The following is a 14,087-nucleotide window of genomic DNA, read 5'->3' as shown; positions in this document are numbered from 1 at the left end:
CCCTCCAGGCATCGATTGACCGGCTGGGCGGAGTGGGGTTTGAGCCAGCCCTTCTCGGCCAGGGCGACTACATTGGTTTGCAGTGGCATCCCTGTTTTTGCAGAGGCGTGTCATGTGAGGACTTCTGCCAGAACCCCCTCTGCCGGCTGCTAGACCCCGGGCTGGGGTAGGCCCAGATACTCTGCCAGCCCTGCAAGACGTTTGCAGAAGCCCCTGGCTGAATATGGCGTGTCCGGATCCTCCTCCACTAGGAGTAGTTGGCGCCGGAGGCCGGGGAAGGGGGACTGTGGCCAAAGGCTGAGGAGGCAGCGGATTCTGGTACGGAGCCGCCTGAGGAGTCAGCTGGGGAGCCGGAGGCAGCGGCTGCGCCGGCGGAGGTGCTTGTGGTGCCGCTAGCATTGGGGTAAGGACTTCCCTGATGGCGTCTTTGAGGATAAGCGTGTGCTGCAAACTCTCATCTCAGAACAGGTTATCATGCCATGTTCTTTCTGGAGAGGAGCGCCTGCTACCTTTTTTTTTTAAAGTCTTTGAGGATAACCCCCCATCAGAGGTGACTTCATGAGGCAGAGGAACCTCTCGAAGAACCCCTCTTCACTCGCTGAGGAGGTGGCAGGGGGTGCTGACGGAGTAGCTGGGAGCTGCTGGAGCCGCTGCGTACTCTGCCCGTATGGATGCAGTGGGAAGCTGACCTGTGCAAAAGAGGGATAAGCTGTAGGCCACGTACCTGGTTGAGGCCAGTCACACCTCGACACTCGTTCTTCACTGAATCCCTGGAATGGCATTGAACGGGTGCCTCTGTCAGGCGTGGCGGCCATCTTGTCGAGCTGCCTGCCACGTGCCTGCGATGTGTTGCTCGGCCCGCTGGGCCCAGCCTCCTCCAACACTCTTGCATGTGGTTCACAAGCCCTACCCTGCTCCTTGGGCCTAGGCCCGGTAGGTGGGACACCCTCGACCCGGTAGAGCTGCGTTTAGGCGCCCCCTTGGACGTATTGCCGGTACTATGGTGTAGCCCCTCAGCCAGAGTGCCGGTACAAGGGCGGAGCCCCTCGGGCGAAGACCCGGTTAAAAACTTCCGGTCCCTCAACACTGTCACCACGAGGATCAGAGGATCCCTCTGCCCAGAGGCCGGTAGCTGCAGCAGCCTTGGTGCACGTGCAGGTAGAAGGACCTGACCGGTCCCTCCGTGGCGGGAGTGTCCCTGGGAAGGAGTCTCCTTTGCGGTGTGTGATGGAAAATATCAGCCCTACCTTGGGCTTGGTTCGATGTTTCACGAAGTTCTTGAGGTCCTCTGGAGGCGACTTCTGAAAGAGCTCCCTCCAACCTGGCTAGTATGTTCTTCAGCGCTTTCGCGGACAGCGAGCCTCACAAGCTTGCCTGTACAAGCTTGCCAACCATGGTCTGGGCCAAGGAAACATAGGCAGAGGGCGTGGGGGTGTGACGTTGGGAAGAGCCCATTGCAGGATGGACACCTGCTGAACCCTGTGGAAGTCGACATGCGCCGGGGAGGGGCGTGACACCTGAGGACAGAGTACCTGAATGATAAAAAGACAGGAAAAGACAAAGAGAAGAAGTATCTGCGCGTGGAATTACATGGCCAAAGCCAAACCCAGGAGCGCTGGTGAATTCGTCCCGTTCCCATCGACGCAGAAAAGGGGACTGAGGTGTGGCGCCGGAGGGCGGAGTCAGGACAGCGCATGCTCTCTGGGCCGCACCCCCACGACCTCTAAATTCAAAAGGCAAAGAAGGTTTTTTTCTGGAGAAAAAGGTTTGGTCTCCCGTCCTTGGAAGGGACACCCAAGTAGTATGGAGGAAAGGGGACGGGACGTAAGAGTACAGTAGATTACAAATGTGCATGATACTATAAAAATGAAACCACTACAAAGTACCCACTGCCACCAGCCCATCCTGGATGCAAGGTGCACAAATTCAAGTTGCAAGCTACTAGCCAGCCATAAAAAAGTCAGACACCACCTCAATTTCATACATAAAAACAGCACACCATTTCTTACTCGCCCATAGTCAAATATCACTAACAAGTGGCAAATGCACATTTTGTGCCCGGCTGGACGCATCAAGCAAGTAACCACCAAGTTACCAAAAACAAAGTTATAGGGACAGTGTCCTTACCGCACTTCGCAGAAAGCGATGTGTGCAGAATAAACAGAGAACATTACTATGTTATGATCTGTTGGTTTGTACCGCGCATAACTGGCACCCAAGGTCAGTCTGCAGGCGCTCACGTGGCTCTTCAAGAAAGAGGACAGGGTTCATTAGGGAGGGTAGAGGAATAGGATCGGTACAGAACCAATAGAAACTGTGTGTTGGGTTGCAGTTGGGTGGAGTGTGTGCACTGGCTGCTTGTATACACAAGGGTGAGGCCCAATGCCTGGGATGTTTGATTTAAGTGAACTTCTTATGTTGGGTGTGTGTTTTTTTTAATGCATAAATTGGCTGGTATTGAAGGTTGTGGTTGCACACACTGGCTTGTGTATCTTGGGGGGAGGGGTGTAGTTTGCCTAGCTGAAATGGCCGTCTATAGTAAGGGAAGTGTGCAGGAGGGGAGAAGGGGAGGGATGGTTAGTACCTTGGGTACTCTCAAAGTTCTTCTAGGCAAGGCTAATCTTCACAGTTCTATGTAAATGTGACGCATGGCTCATCTTCACGATTCTATCTAGATGTGACACATGGCTAATCTTTGGGAAATGTCCAATGTAACATTTGCTACCCTCAAAATACATCTGGGTGCAACACATTTCTTTCCTGTGAAATACATTGAAATCCTGCCTGACGTGTGCCCCCCCTAGTATACATGCGGGTGCTACACAATTCAGTACCAGCGATAACTATGAAGCTCATCAAAATGGATGACTATGGGGGTAGCACCATTCAACCCAGAGGCTAGCTACGTTAGCATTGTTTACATAGCAGTAGTATAGGAATGGCTGGGCTTCTGGAACTCAAGAATGGTTGTGCTTCCTACCGGTATCGCCCCATGAAGGCCATTATAGGGCGTGGGAAAGTTCAACACAAACTAGCTATGGTGCGGAACATAATGGCTAACTATAGGGCGCAGTGGGAGAGACACTCAAAACTTAACACAGCAGTAGTGGGACAACACCTAGAGTTTGAAAACAGGATTAGTGGGCAGACCCCTAGTTAGGAGACCGCAGTAATTGGGAAACCCCTAGAATTGGGGTACAGCTCTAGTGGAAGAGCACAGTTAAGCACACCAAATAAAAATGCTCGATGGGCTGATAACCACAGGGGCTATGTTATATTAGGTAGTAAGAATGGTGGGGCTTTGCTGGAATACAGTAATGGCTGTACACCCCGCCTGTCAGGTAACTGATCACTTACCTGATCAGTTGCTACTGGTTGACTACGACAGGCTTCCCAGGCGAACACAGGCCAACACGGACCAGAGCGGCTTCTTCTGGAGCGGTCCTTTTCCTTGGGGCCCTTTCATAGGGTAGCCCTGCTCAGGCAACTCAGGCAACTCTCGGCAGAGTTATCTTAAACAGGGTAGGGGGAGCCAATCAGGGCTCGAGGGTAGACCAGGAGGAAGAAATTAGGCGAAATGAGGAAAGGGAATCGGGGGTGGACAGGGGAGTGGAGCGAGCGTGCTTGTTGAGCATAAAAAGTTATTTTACAGCAACTTGCAAATTAGGCAGAGGGAAGCGGGCTGCTAGGCACCCGTACCTCGATGTAGGTAGCCAAAAAAAGAAAAAAAAGAAAGCATAGCTCTCCTGCACCGATAGCCATATGAACTGATCAGTGCCTCCAAAACTGATGAGCATTGTAAGTTAAGTGGAGAAAAAGGCTGCACCTACCTGCTAAAAAGTCAGAAAAGGCTCTACACAATCACAAAAAAGAGGGTATACCATCAAGGTCTATAGAAGGAAAACAGCCAAATGAAAAATCTTTCTCAAGTTCCCACCTCACCCCTCAGAATAGGGACAGGGAAATCTAATCCACCCCCAAATGGTTTTCTTGTTCTAGTCGGTTATAGGGACCTGGCCAATGCTCAATAGCGAAGTCAAAGCCTTGAAGCCTTATGGACTACCCGAGCAGTCTAGTAGTCTCACCCTTCATGTTGATAAGCCAATTTAAGGCCTTATGGTCAGTGTCCCAAAGAGGTAGGCTATCGGCTTCCGAAGGGCCCACAAAATGGCAAAACACTTGTTCCACAGTGGCCCACAACCATTCTCAGTCCTTAAGCTGGCAACAGATGAACGAATGTCATCTAGCTGTGAGAACTGCTGCTATTCCAGTGTCATAGACATCAGTCTGTACTATGAAGGGTCTCAGAAATGTGCCCCGAGAACAGGATCCTGGAACAAAGAGGTCTTCAAGCCCAGAAATGCATTCCCATACTCCTCAGACCACGCTATCGTCTTAGGTTTCTTTGGAGAAGTAAGACCAGTCCAAGGGGCAACTATGGTGCCAAAATCTGCCATAAAGTTCCTGTAATGCCCAGTGAGGCATAAAAAGCCCTCCACTGGGTTTGGGTAGTGGGAGTCCCCCAATCTTGTACAACTTGTGCTTTTGCTGGGGCAAGGCTGAATCTTGCCCCCACCAACCTCATGCCCAAGGTAGGTCACTAAACCATGTCCCATCTGGCATTTTGTTGCTTGCATGGTCAAGTGGGCCTGTTGAAGGGTCTGCAATAGTTGTAGACAGAAACCAGCAATATAATCAATAACGCCACGCAGAATTCATCAATCCATTTAGGAGGGTGACCAACCTCTGGAAAGGAGCAGATGTATTTTTAACACAAAGGGCATGACCCTCAATTGGTAAAGACCCTCAGCTGTGGAAAATGCAGTCTCATCCTTGACTTTTTCTGTCAGAGCTATCTGCCAATAGCCTGTAGTAAGGACAAAAGTTCTAAGGTACTACTTGGCAGCGCCTAGCTTGTCCGTCAAAACATCGGTTTGTGTTAAGGGATGAGCATCTGTCTTGCTGACCGCATTAAGACCACTGGGCTGGACCAAGGACCATTAGGGGGCTCCATCACCTGACCGAAGTTCCCCCTTCTTGCTGATCTCAGACTAGAATTGGTAATAATACGGCCTGCACTGTCATGCTGGCCCCAAGGTGCCAGTGAAAATAAGATGACAAACTGCCTAAGGAAAGTTTGGACTTCACCTTATTGCAGGGACAATTTGACACCCTCAATGGAGCCATCTGTAGTGCTATTTTGGAACCGGTCAGGGAATGGTTCAGAAGTCTTCTCTTTCTGAAGCCAACCTCAAAGCTTGGCCTACCTGTAGCTCGACAATGGTTGTGCAATCAGGAGAGCCATTATTGGAGGACCACGAAACAGTCCAACACATTAAAGGAGGGTGACATGTAAGGGGTTTCCCATCCTTCCTTCATGTGGGACAAAGGAGCCTCTGACTGGATGGCCAAAGAGATGTTCAAAGGGGCAAAAGCCAAACCCTTCTTGTGGCACTTAACTGTAAGCAACGACGGACACGGTAGGAGAAGCCTCCTTCTCTTCAAGAGCTCTAATTATGCTTTTTAATGGCCTGTTAAATCCCCTCCACTAGTTAATATTTGTAACAGGGTAAACTATAAAACGTGTCTCACTCGTATATACAAATTATGTTATATTCTATCAACATTTTATAAAACAAAAAGAACAATCCCTACCTGAAAGGGATTGACAACTAAATTGCATACAGCATGTTCCTATTGCTTATATGAACTTATTAAGTTATGCAAAGTAGAAAAGCAGAGCACAAGTAATTCATACATTCAATGATGGCAACAATAATAATGGATATTAAATAAGACATGCATAGCTTACCGTAATAGCATTTCTGATGATTGTATCTGCTTTGATTCACATGCTGTGCATATATCCGACATCCAGTGGTAACCGTATTGCATCTGGTCTTTCGGGGACCGAAAGGTGACGTCGGCATAGGCGTGTCTGTAACACTATCCCTATTGTGACGTGTAGTGTACCCAAAATCCCTCGGACGCTGAGGTCCCTCCGATTGTATTTTTTCTGCCATGAGGGAGCCCCAGTCTATTGTGAGTGAGTACATAAAGAGAGAAAGTAGTAAGACGTCTATGTTCCTTCCACTCCGAGCGGGGAGGCAGGGAGGGCGCATGTGAATCTAAGCAGATACAATCATCAGCAATGCTATTACGGTAAGTTACACATGTCTTCTGATGTTTGTTAATCTTCTTAGAATCACATGCTGTGCATGGACTAGAGAGCAGTACCCGGAGTTGGAGGTGGCTTGTGAGAAGGAACAGTAGTGAAAAGATGTCTCAATACTGCTTGTCCCACCTGAGAATCAGATCTAGAATGAGTGTCTGGGGTTTTGTAAAGGTTTGTACAGAACTCCAGGTTTCCGCTTTGCAAATGGACTCAAGGGGAACATTTGCAATGAATGCTATGGAAGCCCCAGTGCCTCGAGTAGAATGTGCTCTAGCCTTGAAGAGCAGTTCTCTCTTAGCAAGAGTGTAATAGTGTGTTGCATTTTACAATCCACCTTGAGATAGCCGATTTAGAGACAGGATCCCCTTCTCTACCAGCTGCCACTGAAACGAAAAACTGGTTTGTCTTCCTCTGTGGTTTTTTTCTCTCCAGGTAAAATATGACTGCCCTACGCATATCTAGTGTGTGTAGGCTTCTTTCAGCCATGTTAGTGGGATTCTGGAAGAAAGTGGGTAGTTCAATTGATTGGTTCTCGTGGAACTTTGAAATGTATTCAGGCGCAAATCTAGGATGAGTGCGCAGAACTACTTTAGCTCTGTGGACTGTAACAAAAGGGTCTAGAACTGAAAGGGGCTGTGGTTCGCTAACCCTTCCGATATAAGTGATAGCCACTAGGAAGGCCGTCTTTTAAGTGAGTTCTTTTAGATTTGCTTTATGCTTTGGCTCAAAGGGAGATCCTATGAGTCTGGTTAAAACCACATTTAGATCCCATCCAGGAGCTGGGTGATAAATGGGGGGATGGATTCTCTTAACCCCTTCCATAAAAGCCTTAATAACCAGTATTTTCCACCACAACACTTTCTGTTGTGACGTAGTGTAGGCTGAGAGAGCAGCTAGATAAACTACAGGGAATTGAAGACCAGTCCTGAGTCTAACAAATGTGTAGGTGAACATTCAATGGGATTGACGCCCTTGGTATGTCACCAGATAACAACGCATTTCCATTTACTGGAATAGCAGTAGTGCGTGTTAGGTTTTCTAGCTTCCCTGAGTATGTCCATGCATCTGAGGGAATTGAAGTTGTCCAAACTCTATGACCTCAGGAGCCAGGCCGCTAAATTCAAAGTTTGCGGGCATGGGTGTAGTGTCCCCCCCCTAACCCCTCCGAGATAACATGTTGTACGGGCAGGGTAGTTTCACAGGCGGGGAGAGGGACATCTCCATGTTAACCAGAGTCCGTTTCCCTTGGAGTGGTTCTGGGGATACCTGGAGGCGTAGTCTTGGCATTGGGTGTTCTCCTGAGTAGCGAACAGGCCCAACTCTGGGAAGCCCCATTCTGCGAAGACGTTGAAGACTAGGTCTTCGTGTAGACGCCATTTGTATTCTAGGGCTCCGTCTCAACTTGATGAGTGTCCTCCCAGTTGTCCGTGGCATCCACCTGGTCATCTGCAGTGTAGTCCTGTAAGAAGGTAGAATCTTCATCATAAATGTCTTAATATGTGTCCATTTGAAATTCATATTCATGGTGGATAGAAGTGAAATGGTCGTGAGAAGACTCTAAATTTCCAGGAAACTAAGTTTGATACAGAAAGAGGATCTCTTGGGTGTAGGATGCTCTGAAAGGGACACAATCCTTTCCAAGCGGTCCATGCACGCTTCAAATTTTTTCCTGGTCCATTTGGACGAACCAGAAGGTGCAAAAGGTGGAAAATCTTAATTTCCTTTGGCGCCGAAATGTATTACTAATAGTGCTAGACAAAGGCTCTTGACTGTCTTCATAGTCTTTGCAAGCATCGGGGCGCTGTGGAGCGTCTTTTGATGTGTCTGCGGCACACTCTTAACGTTTCGTCGACTCCTTAGGCATCAGCCCCACTGCCGAAGTAATCCTTGCAATGCTTTCGGCGATGTCTGGCGAATCAGCGCGTGCCGTACGACTAGAAGGCCCAGCAGTAAATATTTCGCCTGCCAATTGACTAGGAGGCCTAGCGGTAGATTTTTGTCCTATTGGGGGCTTAAGATGCGTCAGATGAACGCACTTCGCCAGCCAAATGCGATTTTGAGGGAGCGCCCTTAATTTTACAAGGCCCAGTCGCAAGACGCTGCTGCGGATGCGGGGAAGGCTGTTGATCTTCAAAATCAGAGTATTCCGCCCGTTTCGACAAAACCGGGGAAGGGGGTTGTGTGTATAGTGTGTGCTTTTCGTACCCCCCCCCTGTCGCAGGGTGTTGTCCCCGTAGCGTGACTTCCGTCAGGCCTAGAGGGGTCAGGGAAGGCGTGGTGGAACTAGAAGTGTCCGTCGTTAGGTCGATAGCATCCGATACGAATACTTGGTCATCACTAGTGCCCCCGTCACTTTTGGCGGTGGGGGGGAAAAAGATCCAGCCCACGACATGCCATAGGCGGCCCAGCGCTTAACGTAGAACTCCTTCAGTGTTTAAGTCGAAGGAGTCTACAAGCCGCGCACCGCGATTTGTCGTGGTCAAGGGGCAGACAATTATTGCACTTATCGAACTTATCCTTCCACGGGTATCAGACCCTGCAAGAGGGGCAAAACCTAAAGGGTGTCCTTTCCATGGAAAAAAGGTAATAAAAATGATGACCAGACCTAGAGGGTAAAGAGGAGAGACATAGCGAAAGATAAGACCACCCTGACCCCACTCTCCCTACTGTGTATGCCGGCCATAGGGCCCGGCCACATGGATGACTCTGCCGCCAGATCTTAGGCGTCGAGGTCCGCCGTCGAAAGTTCCAGCAGTCTTCGTTGTAGTATTTCGAAGCACCGTCAAAGTGTCTTTAGGGGAAATAACCAACAAAGTCGGTAAACAAGGATAAACAATGTCTCTTATGAAGAGCTCTGCAATGGGGCGACCAGTTATCTGGCCGAAAAGAAAAAAAAAACTATCTGAGGGACTTCAGTGCGTGATGGATTTTGGGTACACTGCACGTGACGATAGGGATAGTGTTACAGGCACGCCTATGCCGACGTCCCCTTTTCGGTCCCCGAAAGACAAGATGCAATACTCTGCGGTTACCACTGGATGTCGGACCATATGCACAGCATGTGATTCTAAGCAGTTTAACAAGTATCAGAATAATGAATTCCAATAAGCTACTCACGCAGTCAACATAATTCATTAGTACAAAAAAACTATTGCAAAGTCAATTCATGAGCAATTCATCTCAAGCAAAATATATTTCAAATACATAGACAATATGTGGATTCAATTATAGATGAGCAGGAAAAATGTAGGGTGCCAACACGTGTTTCACATCATTGTAGATTACATTCTAATACAATGTGTAAGCTTCTCCAGGGCCTGAATTAATATCGGACTTGTGAACGGAGGAAAGCACAGGGGAAATGCATTGGTCTTGGAAGCAAGACCATGCAGAGCAACAGAGGTTCAAATCCCGGATCCGCACTTAGAAACCGAACTCATGTAGGTATTAGGTGCATTGTAAAAAATAAATAAAAAAAACTGTTCTGAAGAGAACCAGAGATAAAGGAAAACTTAAGTTAATAATCTTAGTTATTTTTTCGTAGTGAACTGGACTACATATAATGAACTAGATTAATTATACTTTACCTATTTGTTCCAAGTTTTGATTCATGTAGTCGACTTAATTTATTTCGCTGATATCTTTTTTAATACTTGTTGTTAACCACTCTGTTTGGCTTCTTGTTATTTTATAAGATTTCTGATTGCGACAAATCAATTATGTGTAGCTTATTATTAAAGATTTATAACTCACTACTTCATTCTTTATGTTTTTATAATCAATTTTGCACTTCAAAGTTATACTTTTGAAGATGTGGTTTACAGATTTAAATTCCACATTTATTTGGCAGTATTTGTTTCTCTCTGTGAAGGAAAAGTATATAAATGGTCCTGTGTGAAAAACCCCATTTTCTTTGTCCGAAGAGCAAAAAAACACAGATTTTGAAAGACAGTTCTGAGCTCTCTTTCTAAATCTAACTGTCACGCCTCTGCTGCGTGACGTGTGTGCGCAGGGGCTGACAGGCGCTGCCGGGACAGGCAGGAGAAGATGGAAGTTGTCGGTGTGTGAGGTTTTTGGATGGGTGTGTGTTATGGGGCAATGTTTTTAGTGTGATGGGGAGGGGCGAGAGAGAAGCCAAGAGTGTATGTGGTGGTCGAGGAGGAGTGTTTGTTCCATGGAAGGGAGGGGGTGGGTTAGTGAGTATGTGTATGCGTTTATGCTTGTGTGTGTCTGAGGTGCGGGTGGGTTTGTTTGAAAATGTTAATTGAGGGAGAGCAAAAGAGGGTTCAGGGGTGGATTCCCCCTGATTTCCAAGGTGAGTTATGAGAGGGATCGCTTTCAAGCAGGGATCGGGGGAGAAAGCCCTGAAAAGTGATATGCAAGGCTGCACCCAAAACAGGCGGGGAAAAAAATAAATTCTATCTTTTTGGTGTGCGGCCTTCAATACAAAACAGACAGTACATGTGCCTTGGATTTATTTTTAATTCTGACATGAGAGATGGCTTCAATGTTCATTTATCATTTTTTATTTTTGAGAAGGGCCCAGATGAAGGATTTTTATGCATTAGCCAGTCTTCCTTTTTGTCCGCCTGCTCCTGCATTAGAACATTGTTATGATATAGATTAACAAAGACATTCGACTAGTAACTGATCTCTGAAAATGTATTTCCAATTACTGTACCTGTGAGGATAACAGTACCAGGGTCAAATTGAATGGCGCGGGCCTCATGTCCGATTGGATATCTGTAAGGATGGGAGTTCACCAGGGGTGTACATTGGCGCCCACGTTTTTCAATCGGTTTCTGGCAAACTTTGGAGAAATCTTCATGGAGAAAATGAATGCCTTTCCTAGGATCGGCATGGACAAGGTGGCCTGGATCAGCTATGCTGATGATATTATTGTTTATGACAACACATATAGTGGTATGTAACAGCACTAAGGCTATATGTGAATATGCGCTTACAAATGGTCTGAAAATAAATCTCATGAGGACCCAATTTATGGCCATTGGAAACAAACAGTGTAAGAAAACCAGCCTACCCTGTGTAATAGGTGATATTAAAAAGGGTGTACGCCTATAAATATCTTGGATGCAAAGTCACTGTAGGAACAACGGATGGTAACATGATCCTCCAGACTAATAAAAGAGCCAAGGTCTTGGCCACTATGGGCGCGGTACTTGCCTTCTCTAAGCAAACAGCTGGCTATAGCCTCAATGGAATTGGCACCATATATAAGCAGAAATTGTCTGCAGCCTTTCTTTATGCTTTGGAAGCATCTTATACAGATTGGTCGGTATGGGCAGACAAAATTGAAGGACTCATATGGTGCAGAATTCTGGGTCTTAGTAATAATACGCCAATTGAAGCGACCAGACTCGAGATGGGCCTAATATCTCTCTCTACTCTAATCAAAATCAACCACGCAAAGCTGTATATAAAGATAAGGTATGCCAGTTCATATACCCTCTTGTTTAGTTTCCGCACAGCATGAAAAGGTGGTTTGGGAACAGCAGTGAATAGATTCAAGATGATTAATGAACAGTTCTTATAGGGTTTGTGCTGGAACCCAAGATGGGAATATGGAGACGGAGCTGTGGAAATATCACTAATAAATTGTGCAGAAAAAGTTTGACTGGGTCAAAAGTCATGAAAAGGTGGCCAGTCTGAAATCTCTACACACTTTCTCACGAATGTCCTTTAGCTATACTGAACCGCAAATGTACCTAAAACATATGCCCTCATTAGAAAACACGCCAAATATTCATCAATATTAGTTTCAATTGTTTGAATATCTTAGAAATTAGAGGGGCCTGGTCTGGTCTGGCATACCTACAAATGAAAGAACTTGTAGAATATGCGTTGACAAAAACAAAGCAGAATTTGCAAGACACATCTTGACTAATTGCCCAGGTATGAGATCAGCATATGAGTGGTACCTCTCAGGGTATGTTGATGATGTCGAATATATAAAAGGAGAGGCCTTTTGGTCAAGATGTATGGCTGGCTATAGTAAGACTCTAATTATAGCTATCACGCAGATCTGGAAATTTGCTGACAAGCTCTTGAGAAAGGATGATGTAAAACTGTTACAAGAGCTCTCCAATTAGATCTTTTATGAAGCAATGACTGATCAATATTTCTCCTGCATCAATTCTCCTGCCTCCGAGTCCGTGGGGGCTGTGTTTTTTTTCTTGTTTGAATTTAGTAGTGGATATGAATTAGTTACTTTTTATATCCTTTAAGCAGTTATTTTTTCTGCTTTTTCCCTGTACATATGGGAACTAGGAATGTGATGATGTGATTTATTATGTGTAAACATTTTATGTGTTGCTAAATATGACATATTAAGGAAATTATGGCTGTCATATAAAGCATGTACTTGGGTTGAAAGAAAGTTCATTATTATGAATATCATTTACTTGACTTGTACGTGTAACAAAATGCAGATTAACCTTCATGAAAAAAAAAGATATTGGGGGAAAATATACAGTACAAATATACTACCCAATCCACACAATCTATTATGAAGAATCAAAATACATTCAATACACTTTTAAAAATACGTGCAATAATTAATACATGTCTTACAAGCAGTAGTAGACAGAATTGGACTAACAAATACATTGAAATCAAGAATCGCTAACCTATATGTTATAGCCCTACTTTCTGGGTGGGAATGCAGTGAATACACCCGATAGTCCCTAATATCGAAGAAACTTGGTTATCTAGAAAAACACACTTCCAAAAACCAGCTGCATACAAAGTTGCATGGTTATATATGAAATTCCTAAAATAAAACTCTTGGATCTCTAAAATTCATGTAACAGAAGTGAAACAATGCTTCAATATGACTGAACCAACAGAGATAATCGGCTCTATCCAAGCTATTTCTCAGACCTAAGACCTTGTGCGTTGAAAACAAAAGTCTAAACCACATTTCTTTATTGTCCTTAGGAAGAGGTTATCCGCCCACTCCAGGAAATATTGGGACACACTAGAGTATCAACAAGCAATATTTTGGCCTGAATTTGGGCAGAGCCTTGAATAATACTTTGAAGTCTAAAATGAAACAATGCTGGAGATTATGTTCAATGAAAAGAACACTCTCTTCAAACAGTTTCAAAGCAAACCAGCTTCCAAATTGAAGCCTTGCAATACCACGGACCTTTGCCTTTCGACTTCCTAGAAAATAGCTTGGTTGATAGAAGGGATCACATTTTTCTTCTGCAAAAGTGAGATTTTATCATGAATTGGAGATTAAATAAAAAATACAAAGTATGAGATTTCTGACAAATGTGTACATCTACCAGTCCATCTATGAACCATGAAATGTCTGCAAGAGGGATTGGATTAGGCTCTCAGCAAATCCATGGATGGAAAGAAAAAAAGGCAAACAATTGAATTGTCTTACTTAAAGGCATTGTAAAATATGCACATACCCAGACTAAAGACCAGGAATATTCTGAACATGCAAATCAACAAAAAAATATTAAATTCAGTTTTGTTCAATATAATGATTGATCAAGTGACCACCCGCAATGGACCATCCATCAACATGCAGTCTGTAGAGTTCAACTCCTTACCTTTAACTTCTTTGTGGTCGCCATTCTCTTGAAGTTCTATTTTCGGCTGGCTCATCACTGTGGCTTGCGTGACTAGAGCCTGCCCTGCTACAGTGTAAGTGTTCGCTGGTGCTAATCCAGTCACATTTGTCACAGAGACAGCCGGTATCTGGTGAACAACGTGAACTGTTTGCACTACAGGTTGCTGGGATGTTGAGGTTGTCACAGGCGTTGTGACAGTGTAGGTCAAAGGTTTTATGGTCTGCGGTAGCTGCCGTTGAACAGTAATTAAAACTGGCTGGCTAGAAAGTGGAGAACCTATCATAATGACAAGGCAAACACAATTA

General features: G+C 45.5%; 1 protein-coding gene across 5 annotated transcripts in view; it reads right to left on the bottom strand.

The window, feature by feature from the left end:
* FOXK2 (forkhead box K2) overlaps positions 1-14,087 on the bottom strand; it is an 833,912-nt gene that overhangs the window by 94,694 nt on the left and 725,131 nt on the right. For all 5 annotated transcript variants that reach the window (XM_069654528.1, XM_069654525.1, XM_069654526.1 and 2 more), the window contains one exon: positions 13,762-14,058. In XM_069654528.1, coding sequence (XP_069510629.1) covers positions 13,762-14,058 — 297 coding nt within the window. The remainder of the gene's footprint in view (positions 1-13,761; positions 14,059-14,087) is intronic.

Source organism: Ambystoma mexicanum, chromosome 3q, assembly GCF_040938575.1.
Source record: "Ambystoma mexicanum isolate Mex_15411 chromosome 3q, UKY_AmexF1_1, whole genome shotgun sequence".
Taxonomy (NCBI): domain Eukaryota; kingdom Metazoa; phylum Chordata; class Amphibia; order Caudata; family Ambystomatidae; genus Ambystoma; species Ambystoma mexicanum.
This window is presented reverse-complemented; position numbering and strand designations above follow the sequence as displayed.